The sequence below is a fragment of the Mustela putorius genome, unplaced genomic scaffold, assembly GCF_011764305.1.
Source record: "Mustela putorius furo isolate JIRA1106 unplaced genomic scaffold, ASM1176430v1.1 tig00003869_pilon_pilon_pilon, whole genome shotgun sequence".
NCBI lineage: Eukaryota > Metazoa > Chordata > Mammalia > Carnivora > Mustelidae > Mustela > Mustela putorius.
The window spans coordinates 12,068,870-12,081,899 of NW_025422021.1; the positions used below are offsets into that span (position 1 = coordinate 12,068,870).

The 13,030-nt window shown below is 38.8% G+C and overlaps 1 protein-coding gene across 1 annotated transcript; it reads right to left on the minus strand.

Annotated features, from left to right (window-relative positions):
• Positions 1-4,053: 4,053 nt before the first annotated feature.
• Positions 4,054-4,296, minus strand: LOC123387981 (26S proteasome complex subunit SEM1-like; the record flags this gene model as incomplete). The annotated part of the gene is made up of 1 exon (XM_045066733.1): positions 4,054-4,296. A coding segment is annotated over one exon (243 nt), but the record flags the coding sequence as incomplete, so codon positions are not given.
• Between the last annotated feature and the right edge of the window lie 8,734 nt (positions 4,297-13,030).

Below are 13,030 nucleotides of genomic sequence, written 5' to 3' on the forward strand. Positions count from 1 at the left end.
ATATATATACTGAAGGGATAGAATGTGACTATAAAAGTGAAAACTTAAAAAGATTTAAAAAAAGGAGTTGATAAAATAAGAAAGTTGATGGGGCGCCTGGGTGGCTCAGTGGGTTAAACCTCTGCTTTCAGCTCAGGCCATGATCCCAGGGTCCTGGGATCGAGACCCGCATCGGGCTCTCTGCTTAGCAGGAAGCCTGCTCCCTCCTCTCTCTCCGTCTGCCTCTCTGCCTACGTGTGATCTCTGTCTGTCAAATAAATAAATAAAATCTTTAAAAAAAAAATAAATAAAATAAAATAAGAAAGTTGAAAAGGAAAGAAGAAATATTTTTTTAAAAAGAAAATTTAAAAAGAGAGAAATTAAAATTAAAATTAAAAAAAGAAAAAAAAGAAAACATTTTAAAAAATTAAAGTTTTTAATTTAAAAAATTGAAGTTTTAAAGACTAAAGAATCATGGTGGAAAAAAGCATGAGTTCTATTGCTTGCTATATTCCCCTTGTGCTATAGCTTTGTAGTTCTCATTGATGGATAAACTTGGTGCTGGCTGGACTTTCTTGCTGATCTTCTGGGGCAGGGTCCTGTTGCAGTGATTCTCAAATGTCTTTGCCCCAGGCAGAATTGTACTGCCCTTGCCTGGGGACAGGCTAAGTAATCTGCTCCTGTTTGCTCCACTGCTCTATGTGGCTTTTGTTTCCTGAAGGCTTTCAGGGCAGCTTTAGAGGATGAGAATGAAAATGGTGGCCTTCTAATCTCCAGCTTCAGAGCTGAAAGCTCTGAGCTCCACTCCTCAGTGTGCCTCAGACAAAAACAGTCAATCACTGCTGTCTTCCTGGTCTCTGATTGCGCTCTGTGCTCACCTGGCGTGTGACCTAGGGTTTCTAGCTCTGGCATGTGACCCCGTTTGGAGTCTCCAACCCAGTAGATTACTGTGGTACGCTTCGGTGCTGCTCTTCCTGGGGGAGGAAGGGGAGTCTCCCCAGATCTGCAGCTTGTTGGGCCCCTATTCCAAAAGCAGTGGCCTAACTGTGCCACAGATCTCGGTTTATGGCAACCTGAGCTGAGAGCCCACTCCTGGGCAGCTGACTTCCCTGCTCTGATACCTGGGAGCTCTGCCACACTCAGGCACCCCCGGTCTTTATGTGACCCTGGGAATATAGCAAGCAATAGAACTCATGCTTTTTTCCACCATGATTCTTTAGTCTTTAAAACTTCAATTTTTTAAATTAAAAACTTTAATTTTTTAAAATGTTTTCTTTTTTTTCAGCCTGTCCCCACACTGTCCCAGTAAGGATTTCATAAACACGCCCCCCCCCACCCCTGCTTAGCCACTGGAGCAACATCCCTTCGTGGAGCAGAATTCTAAAAGTTCCAATTTTGTGCTCTGCTGCTCTATCAGTTGCTGGTAGTTGGCTGACAGAGGCTCCCTCCCCCAACCCCAGGTCTATCTTCCCATATATTGCCTCAGATTCATTTCTCTGTGTGTTCCACCTTCCAGAAAGTGGTCGCTTTTCTTTTCATAGAGTTGCTGCTGTTATTCTTTTCTTCAATCTCCTGTTGAGTTTGTAGGTGTTCAGAATGGCTTGATAACTATCTAGCTGAATTCCTGGGATGAAATTTAGATCTCCTACTCATCTGCCATTTTGCTAGCTCCCCAAATTAATGATATTATTAAGATACTCCTTACCGTTTAACTTTTATTAGAAAATTAATGGCGGGGTGCCTGGGTGGCTCAGTGGTTAAGCCGCTGCCTTCGGCTCAGGTCATGATCTCAGGGTCCTGGGATCGAGTCCCGCATCGGGCTCTCTGCTCAGCAGGGAGCCTGCTTCCTCCTCTCTCTCTCTCTCTGCCTGCCTCTCTGCCTACTTGTGATTTCTCTCTGTCAAATAAATAAATAAAATCTTAAAAAAAAAGAAAAGAAAATTAATGGCTTTAGGTGGAGGTAGCTAGAAATTTTTATTGAGTTGACATTTTCTTATTCAATAGTAAATTTTTGATGCCAGATTACATTATTTTGGTAAGAAGTTTCCATATTCTAATGACAGGTCTGTGGCTCAGGTATACTTACACTCTGAAAAGCCTCATTCAATTTGGCAGGAGTGTGGCTGAATGCATATGGTGCTTGGCAGTTCTCTCACTAGGATTCCAGACATGTGAGATATTTTCTCCCATGTTGTGTACTTTTTGACTTGTAGTCTGATAAAATTAGATCTTTAGCTTTGACAGTGCATCAACTTGCCAACAGTTGTAACTGTCTCACATAAGTCTTAGTTTTCTTAATAATGTTTAATGTTAATAAATAAGATTTCTTGATAGTATTTAATTTACTTTCTTAATATTTTTAAAATAGCATTTAAAGCCTTTTAGAATTTATTTCATAAAATAAATAAGAATTGTATAATTCTTATAAAATGCATGACCATAGAAATTTAAAAAGATTTATTATTGTGAATGAATGAATTAATATGGCTCCCACTTCAAAAGAGAAATGTACCTTCCATATTAAATGAAGACAATTAGGTTATAGCTACTTTACAGACTCTCTTTAGCAGACATTTTAAAAAAAGATTATATTTATTTACTTGGTAGAGAGAGAGAGAACACAAGCAGTGGGAGCAGCAGGCACCAGGAGAGGGAGAAGCAGTCTTCCTGCTAAGCAGAGAGACTTTGCGATGCTTGATCCCAGAATCCCGGGATCATGACCTGAGCAAAAGGCAGACACTTAACTGGCTGAGCCACCCAGTTGTCCCAGCAGACATTTATTACTTGTCTGTGTTTAGAAAAAATTATTAGTGATATGAAAAGAGACTTTTATTTTAAACAGAGACATATAATAAATGTACATTAAGGAGTGCATCTTTTTTTAAAAAAAGATTTTATTTATTTATTCCAGAGAGAGAGAGAGAGACAGAGGGAGAGAGGAGCAGAGGGAGAGAGACAAGCAGACTCTGTACTGAGTGCAGAGCCTGATGCAGGGCTCAATCCCAGGACCCCAAGATCATGACCTGAGCCAAAACCAAGAGTCTGATGTTCAACTGACTGAGCCATCCAGGTGGCCTCAGGAGAGCATCTTCACAATGACTTAAATCAAAATTAAGTCGTCTTACATATTTATAATTGCAAATTGATTAAAAGATCTAAGTGGAAAGACTATCTGGTCTAGAAAAATATTCCTTCAAGAATTAGATTTTTAGGGTGCCTGGGTGGCTCAGTGGGTTAAGCCGCTGCCTTCGGCTCAGGTCATGATCTCAGGGTCCTGGGATCGAGTCCCACATCGGGCTCTCTGCTCAGCAGGGGCCTGCTTCCCTCTCTCTCTCTCTGCCTGCCTCTCCATCTACTTGTGATTTCTCTCTGTCAAATAAATAAATAAAATCTTTAAAAAAAAAAAAAAGAATTAGATTTTTAGGGATGCCTGGGTGGCCTAGTCAGGTAAGTATCCACCGTCAGCTTGGGTCATGATCCCAGGGTCATGGGACTGAGTCCCTCATCAGGCTCCTAGTTCAGCAGGAAGTCTGCTTCCCCCTCTGCTTGCCTCTCCCTGCGCTTGTGTTCTCTCCCGGTCTCTCTCTGACAAATAAATAAATTTTTTTAAAAATTAGATTTTTAAACAAGCGGTTATATTTAAAAATGTATTACAGAACATGCTAAAAATTTGAGTAGTTCAAAAAGCATAAGTGAAAAGAAAATCTTTCTTCGTCCTAGGTTCCAATTTCCCAGTCTTCCAGCTCCAGAAGCAACTTCTGTTGCCAGTTTCTCGTGTAGGTTCCCAGATATATCCTGTATGCATGTATACCTCCTTTTAAAAAACACAATAAAGGGGAATATAATCCAAACATAGTGTTGCATTTTATTTTCTCACTTATGTATCTTAGTCATTATTTTTAATCAGTATAAAAATATATAATTCATTCTTTCACTACTGTGTAGTATTTTGTCACATGGTTGTATCCTAACTTATTTATTTTTTTTTTAGATCAAAACATTTATTTTTTGTGTTACAAAACAAAAATAAATAAATAAATAAACATATTTTTAAGGTGTCCCATCCTGGGTTCTCTAGAATTTGGTAACCAGTTCAACCTCAGTTTGCTTCAACACTTCTGGATGCTTATAACCTTGTTTCTCTGGTTCACCGCAGAACTGACTGGAGAAGTTACCTTCTACATTGTCATCATCCAGGTTATTCTCCCAGAGGTTTGCTTCTTCATCTTCATTTAAACCAGACCAGCCTTCGTCAGGGAACTCCCTGAACTTGCAATCCTCCTCCTGGAGACCCAAGGCCACCAGCTGCATTTTCTCTTACACTGCAACCTTCCATGCCAAAAACCTCTTAAGCCTGCGGCAAAACTGCAACCCTCACTTTCCCTCACCACTTGCTGCCTTCGAGGAGACTGGTTCTACCTTAGAGATGTGGGATATTTCACTCTCTATATTATATGGGTCTAGGATTCTTTTCCTAGTCAAGGAAAATCATCATGAGCATCCTTGTAGAGGTGTCTTTGAATAGAAATGAAAGCATAATGGTACAATTAAATTTTAAATGTGAAATTATTTGGTGAATTGGTATATGTATTTAAGTTTTGAAATATTTTGCCTACTTTCTTTCAAAGAAACTGCCAATCTACAGCACTCCCCACAGGGGCCAACTGTCACACCTCACTCTTGACAACACAGTGTATTATCAAATTTTTTGAATTTTTCAATTCGATAAGTAGAAAATAGTATTTTATTGATATTTTCATTTTTATTTCTTTATGAGTAAGGCTGAACATACTTTAATATGGATAAAAAACATTTGTTTCCCCTTTTCAATTATTCATTAAATATTTATTGACCATGTACAATATGCCATGCATTGTGCTAGATAATATAAAACTAAAACAAATACACACAACCCGTGATTTGTTGAACTTCTGTCTAGTTAGGGAGGCAGACATAAAGCAATACATTACAGAAGAAATTATTTGATTACTGTTGTGATAAGAGTAGGATGTTATAAGAGGTTATAAAAGGGGGCCTATCCTAGTCTAGGAGGATAAAGAGGATTTCTGGAGAAGTAAACTGAGACTTAAAAGGCAGGCTGGAATTAACAGGATGCTAATAGCAACATCTCAGTGCCTTGGTCCCCCTTACAAACTCTTCTAGACCCTAAGGAATGACTGTGTTTCCTTTTTATAGTAGACTCAGGCCCACCTCACCAAGAGGTGATCAGGGAACAAGATGGGAAAGCAAATCTGACTCATATTCATTATTTGATCTGGAGAGAAGTTTGGTGGCTAAGTGGCTGAAATCTAAGTGGCTAAGTGACAGGATTTTGTTTAAAAATATATGTTAATTTTGGGCACCTGGGTGGCTCAGTGGGTTAAGCCTCTGCCTTCGGCTCAGGTCACGATCTCAGGGTTCTGGAATCGAGTCCCACATCCCGCTCTCTGCTCGTCAGGGAGCCTACTTCCTCCTCTCTGCCTACTTGTGATCTCTGTCGAATAAATAAATCTTTAATAATATATATATACGTTAATTTTAATATCCTATTTGTTAATTTGTCAAAGATCAAGAGATAAATAAATTGAGTTCTATTTGATAGAACAATAAATTTTTCCTTGCTCCACCATCTTACATTTCTATATACTTCTATATATTTTATGACTATCAAAAATCAGATTGCTGTACTGTATGTTGGGTAATTGAATTTAAATTAAAAAAAAAATCAGATTCCTTCACCTGACCTTAATGTTGTCCAACGGTTGTAAAATCTTGGAAGTTTGCTGAAAAGATCTCTTTTCCCCAGTTATAGCCCTTTAAAATATTGAGATCTTGAGAGTAAAATTTCATATTTGAATTCTAGAGAAATGAGAGTTGGAAGACTTTTAAAAAAAATAATAATCAAAAGAATGAAATTGGCTGTCAGCAAAGAGCTGGAATATCATACTTCTGGGGAAAGAATACTGGGAAGTCATGTGGCCTCAACCTAGCCCTCATCATGTCACCTTGTAATCATACCTTTTTCTAATCCTGTCTGAAACTATCTGAGGATTGCATTATGTAATTAAAAAGATTCAGGTTGCTCCCCACTATGAGCCCTTGGAACCTAGGCCTGTAGGATATACATGGTTATGACTAGTATATTAGCTTTTTGAAGACCACCTGGTTTGGCTTTTGGGGGATGTCAGTAGCTACTTTGATAGCTATATGAAGTACTTAACCTTTCTGTATAGTTCCCTTGCAAAGTCACCTTCTGTGTTTGTGTTTTGCATATTTATTTATTTATTATTATTACTTTTTATTTTTATCAAAGTAATCATCCACATAATGAAATGATATTACCTTGCTTCTCGGCAACTCTTATTCCTACTCCTGAAAACTACCCACTATCTACTATTTTTAAAAATTTTTTTAGTTTTTTAAAAAAGACTTATTTATTTATTTTGAGAGAGAGAGAGTGTGTGTGTGTGAGCGAGCGCAGGAAGAGGGGCAGAAGGAGAGGGAGGAACTCAAGCAGATTCCCAGCTGTGTGTGGAGCCTGATGTGGGGCTCAATCTCACGACCCTGAGCTGAAATCCAGAGTCAAACACTTAACCTAATGACCACCTGACCACCCCAAATATCTACTATTTTAACAGTTTTCTCAGGTATTTGCCACTTTGTTTCTAAATGTGGAATTTATATTGCTCTATCTTGATTTAATAATTTTAGATAGTATATTATATATGTCCTGTTACAGTAGATGTGGATTTAGCAATTTAGTACTCTGAGTATCAGGCTACACCCTCCATTCCCTATTCCCCCACCCCATAAAAACCCCAAAACAATTAGAATGCTTTCAAATGAGGATTACAGAAGACCCTGACTCTACTGGCTTGATAAAGACATTTGTTATTTCCATTTAACAGAAATCTAAAGATAGTATCTCTTAAGGTTGCATAATTCAGTGACATCATCAAAACCTGAGTACTTCTGATCTTCGCTTTCCTATCCTTGGGGTGTTGACTTTGTCTTTACATTAGCCTCATGATTGCTGGATGGAGGCAGCAAATTTAGTTGTCTTTAACATATATTCACAGAAAGGAGACTAACTCTTCCTTGCATTTTAGTTTAAGAAGCTCCTCAACAGAATTGAACCTATACGTCTTTCTAAAACTGCCATAACTGAAGGGATAGATAGGATAATCATGATTGGGACTAATTAGATTTACCTTTTGGGGCTGGTATTGGGATCAGCCTACCCCAAAGGAGAGAGAAAATGGTAGATACCTAACAAAACCTGGGTAGAAAAAGGTGGGTCAGGGAGGGAAGGAATATTGGGTAGACAGCAACATTCCACCATCATAAAAGAGTCATAATTTTTAGTTCAATCTGTAGTCATAGATAATATCATACTGTATAAATATTGTTTATTTGAGCCAAATAATTTATTATGATTTAATTTCCTTGCTTTTACAGTTCTTGTGCTTATTTTTCCTGGATTTGATGATTATAACATTCGTTTTACTTGCATACCTTCAGTATTTATCTTTAATTTTTTCCATGAGATTTGTCAAACCCCTCTCAATTACTTCCCCAATGGTAAGGAAGTCAGGTGGTTTATTAACTCTCTTGTTTTTTGGGGAACTTTCCTCTTGGGGACCTTCAGGCTGGTTGTTCTCTAGGTCAGCTGTTATCCTGTAACTATTCTTTGACGCATTCCTGAATTAGACACCCTGGTTTTTGGAATCCATGATTTCTCTTTTTCTTGATTTAGTTACTTAATTTGCGGGACACATAGTAATTTTCTAAGAAAGGAGGTAAATTTATTTAGCCTTTGTGTGTTCACAAATGCTTTTTAGTGCACTCTAAAGCCTAACCACATAGAAATTCTAGGTTGAAAGTCATTATCTTTAAAAATTTTTAAGACTTCTGATCTTTTGGGGTGCCTGGGTGGCTCAGTAGGTTAAGCCTCTGCCTTAGGTTCAGGTCATGATCTCAAGGTCCTGGGATTAAGCCTTGGATTGGGCTCTCTGCTCAGCAGGGAACCTGCTCCCCCCCCGCCCCCACCCGCCTCTCTGCCTACTTGTGATTTCTCTCTCTGTCAAATAACTAAATAAAATCTTTAAAAAAAACACTTCTGATCTTTTGCCTTCTGTCATTTAGGGTCATTATTGAAAAATTCAAGGCCATTCTCATTTCTTTTATTCTCTCTTCTGAAGACTTAGGGATTTTCAGCTTATCCCCAGTAGTCGCTAATTGTGTGAAGTGAAGTGGTCCTGGGAATGGAACTTTTGAAATTAACCCTGCTGGGGATGCCTGGGTGGCTCAGTCGGTTAAGCCGCTGCCTTCGGCTCAGGTCATGATCCTGGGGTCCTGCGATCGAGCCCCGCATCAGGCTCCTTGCTTGGTGGGGAGCCTGCTTCTCTCTCTGCCTCTGCCTGCCACTCTGCCTGCATGTGCACTCTCTTTCTCTCTGACAAATAAATAAATAAACTCTTAAAAAAAAAAAAAAAGAAAGAAATTAATATCCTGCTGGTCATTTGGCAAGGCCTTTCAGGCTATAGGCTTATGTCCTCAGTACCACTAATTGTCTTGAATTACTTCTTAGAGTATCACTCTTTAGTTTTGTCTTTTTCTCTTCCTGGTATCCAGATCTAGTAGATGTTGATGGCCAGGACTGATGATCTAATTTACTTATTGTTTTGTATCTTTCTTCCATTCTCCTGCTTTCTTTTTCTCTACTTTTTAGGAAGACTTTATTTTCCAACCCTTCTTTCACTTAATTAAAAATTTACTTACTGTATTGATTTTTAAATTCCAAGAAGTCTTTCCTGTTCTTGGGTTACCTGTTTTCTTTGCACCTGTTCTTTTTTTTCAGGATACATCTTCTCTTAGTTCTCTGAGGCTATTCTTTGTAAGTTTTTTTTTTTTTTTTTTTTTTTTATCTCTTCTCTCTATTGTGTTCTTCTTTTCCCTCCCATCCCTCAAAATTTTTAACTTTCCTTCTCCCATTCTTTTCATACTGTTTGCTTGTTAGGTCTCTCTCTTCCATCTTGTTATTGTCCAGCAATATGTTAAGTCTAGGGTCCAAGTTATATTTAAGCCCTAAGCAGTTGGTTGACCACTTCTTCTATGAGGTTTTTCATGATTCTTCTAACCTATGTGTTTTTACCCTTCTAATCCCCAAAGCACTCTCCATCTTTTCTATGGCATTCACATTCTGCTTTACATCAGTTTCCTCTAAGCTATAAATGTAGACTCTCCTATGAGATATGGATTCATATTCCTGGGATAAAGACTTCAGCCGAAGCTGGATAACCCCAGAGAATTTTGGGTTTCTTCCATTTCTCTGTCAGTGCTGTTTATCACTGTCCATTTTGGAACATGGTTGAAATTCCTGGATTATCCTTACCAAGGATAGAATAGTTTGATAAATTTACTAAGTAAAAGTTATAGGTATTTTCTTTTTGTATTTTTATTGATCTTTGGGCAGGGTAGTTATCCTTTGAGTTTTTGGGTTTGCCAAGAATCAGGGAGTAGCAAATGATACTCCAAGAAGCCACATAAGAGGGCTTGCTAAAAACTGGAGTGATTTGTGCATTCATTGTATCAAACTGTGGTGTATAATATATGCCTCTCAACTCAAAATGAAAATATGATGAGAAAAAGTGTTTCTCTGAAGGATGATGGAGAACTTCTGAGCAAAATGGTGCTTTCTAACAACAGTTTTGATTAAAGAGAAAATATTTCAAAATGAATACATTTTTCTCAACTCCCTTAGCAATAGTCATTGCTCACTTGGTTTTATATATATATATATATAATTTTATTCTTTAAAAACATTTTATTTATTTATGGGGGGGTAGTGAGCATGAGAGAGAGTGAGGACCAGCAAGAGGAGAATCAGAGAGCGAGGAAGAAGCAGACTCCCTACCAATCAGGGAGCCCTACATGGGGCTGGATCCTAGGACCCACAGACCATGACCTGAGCCAAAGGCAGATGCTTAACCGGCAGCCACCCAGCTGCCCCAAGGGGGGTAAAAGAAAAGAAGATAAGAATGATTTCAGTACTAATGGATTAAATACTTAACTTCTCTGTTAAGGACTAGAAAGAATATTTACCTTGAAACATTGTTTATATAATTATGTATCATGGAGCAATGGCTAGTGTGAAAATTAATGATGTTTTAATTAATGAATTAATGAATGAATTAACGATGTTCAAGTGGTATAAAAGAGTTGATAGAAAGCTTGTTAAGATTTTCTGAAAGACGGGACGCCTGGGTGGCTCAGTTGGTTAGACGACTGCCTTCGGCTCAGGTCATGATCCTGGAGTCCCGGGATCGAGTCCCACATAGGGCTCCCAGCTCCACCGGGAGTCTGCTTCTCTCTCTGACCTTCTCCTCACTCATGATCTCTCTCACTGTCTCTCTCTCAAATAAATAAATAAATAATCTTTAAAAAAAAAAAAAAAAGATTTTCTGAAAGATGGGGGCACCTCGGTGGCTCAGTGGGTTAAAGCCTCTGCCTTCGGCTCAGGTCATGATCCCAGGGTCCTGAGATCGAACCCCGCATCAGGCTCTCTGCTCAGCTGGGAGCCTGTTTCCCCTTCTCTCTCTGCCTTCCTCTCTGCCTACTTGTGATCTGTCTGTCAAATAAATAAATAAAATATCAAAAAAAGGAAGATTAATAAATGGAAGCATATCAGACATTAGGAATCTAAGTTCACACAAAATCTGTGGGACTCCAAGCTGTACAACTCATTTATCTAATTTGCAAATAATAACACTTAACTCCTCTTCTAGGTGAGTATTCCAGCTCATGGGCACACTTAGTCTCTGCTGTCACCCAGCATTTCCTGAGATGCCCAGCAAGCCACAAATCTTGTAAATCAGAATGTATTCTTTCAAGCTCACTCCATTTCTTCAAAGTTTTTATTTATTTATTTAACAGAAATTTATTTTTATTTATTTTATTTTGTCTTATTTATTTATTTATTTAATAAAAATGTACATGCAACATGTGGCTCAAACTCACAACCCCCAGATCAAGAGTTGCGTGCTCTTCCAACTGAGCCAGGCAGGCACACCAAGCTCACTCTGTTTGAACCATCATTTATTTCTCTTGATCACTGCTCTTGACTTGGTGTCTTTGTGGGGGGGTTTTTGTTTGCTTGTTTGGTTTTTTGTTTGTTTGTTTTTGGCTGTGAGCCTTTTTACCCCTTGCTTCCATTGAAGATACCGATGGAGCAGTAGGCATCAACTCACTACATTATTCTCCATACATCTTTCTGGGATTGCAGACCTATGGGTACGCAAGCTCTTTTGATGCTGATAGGGGAGAGGACCCCTGGTCTTTTTGCAGATGGAAGAGCCAACTTATTTACCCCTTCATTCTATTGCTTTTTCTCCAGAGAGTTACATCCTGTTTCTATTGGGCTTTTTGTAGACCCCTGTCTTCCAGGACTCACTTATACATGCATGTATTATACTGAGGGTAAATAAGAAAAAGATGGGATAACATTGAGTCATAACTGAAATGTGTTAAGATTCAACTTTCTTTACTGCCCCCCATCCCCCGCTAAACATAAACCTATGTTGTTCATGAGTCCTGCTTCCTCTAATAGTAGAAAACACTTGTAATAGGATCCATAAATGGAAGCTAGGCTGGGATCCTAAAATGACAAATGCCAGATGGCAGAGTAGATTGTGAGATCGCAGAGTAAAATCTGTAAAATTTCAAAGGAAGTTTCTATACTTTTTTGGTATTGAAGTTCTAAAGGATAGCTTTGGAAATGGGAAGAGAAGGTTGGCTAGAGGATGTCTTTGAAGAGAGTTCTGTTGGAAGCTCTTCCTGCCTTGTTTTCCCTCATCTCAAACCTGGCGAGAAGAGTTCCTTAGAGATCTTGATATGTGATTCATGCACAGGAGGGTGGCAGTGTGGACTGGTGTTTGACTTCTGACTATAAAATGTAAAAGGCAGGAATGTGGACTATCCAGCTGATCCAAGGTGGGAGCAAAGGATGTGTGTGTGTGTCTGTGTGTGTGTGTTTATTCCAGGAGATATGGTCATTGGGAGAAAGAACAGACCTGGGGCTCTTTTAAATCTTGTTTAAGCCTGGATGGAGTGATGGAACCCAAAGGAGAGAATGGGCTATGGAATGCTGAGGTGGAGCAGCAAGGCAGAGAAAAATGCATCCACTAGGAGTAGAAATGAAACTAAACATTCCCAGTGAGGATTTCTGAAGGGGCTCATAAAAGCGCCTGTAAGTTAGAGCCAGTTTTAGCCATCTGTCAGACCGGAGGGCAAGGACCATTGACAGTCTTGATCACATACTAACTTTCCTATTCCCTCTTCCCTGCTCCCCTTTCCCTTTTCTCTTCCTCTTGCTATGACCATTGAGGAGTCAGGAAACACAGCCAGCAAGGCAGCAAGATGGGGGTAGAAGCCTATGGTAGGGAAATAGCATCATGTTCCATTCTTTGGGTCTACCTACAAACACTCCAGTTGAAAGAGGGGAGAAGTTAAACTGTTAAATCAAATTAAATTGGTAATTACTTGAGGTCGCACACTCTCATTTCCTGAATTGAGACTTTGTTTGCAAGTTGATATAACCATTTGGGCTTTTTACTACCCAACTATGATGGAAAAGTCTGAGACTGCCTGAATTTCATCTAGGGTGGAAGGAGGGAACCAATGAGCAGACTCTTCTTTTGCATTTGAACTTCCCTCCTTCCCCCAACTGAGAAAGGTCTTTTATCTTCCTTGTGGAGGTAAATATCTTCCCTTACTTTCTATATGGAACTGTTGCTATGGCAAATATAAAATTCTTTGCTTAGTCTTTTGGGCTTTGGCTGATACCTTGCAAGTCAAACCTTAGTGCAATTCAGAACAAAACCATCACTGTATCTTATCAAGCACTTGCAACTTAGTCCCTTTACTTTTTTATTTTTTCGAAAAAGACAAAACGTTTTATCTTAAAAACTGGAAAACCATTGAAAACCAAAAATGTCTGTTATATAACCATGAACGTTAAATACCTGGAAACTAAATCTTTTAAAATGTGGTA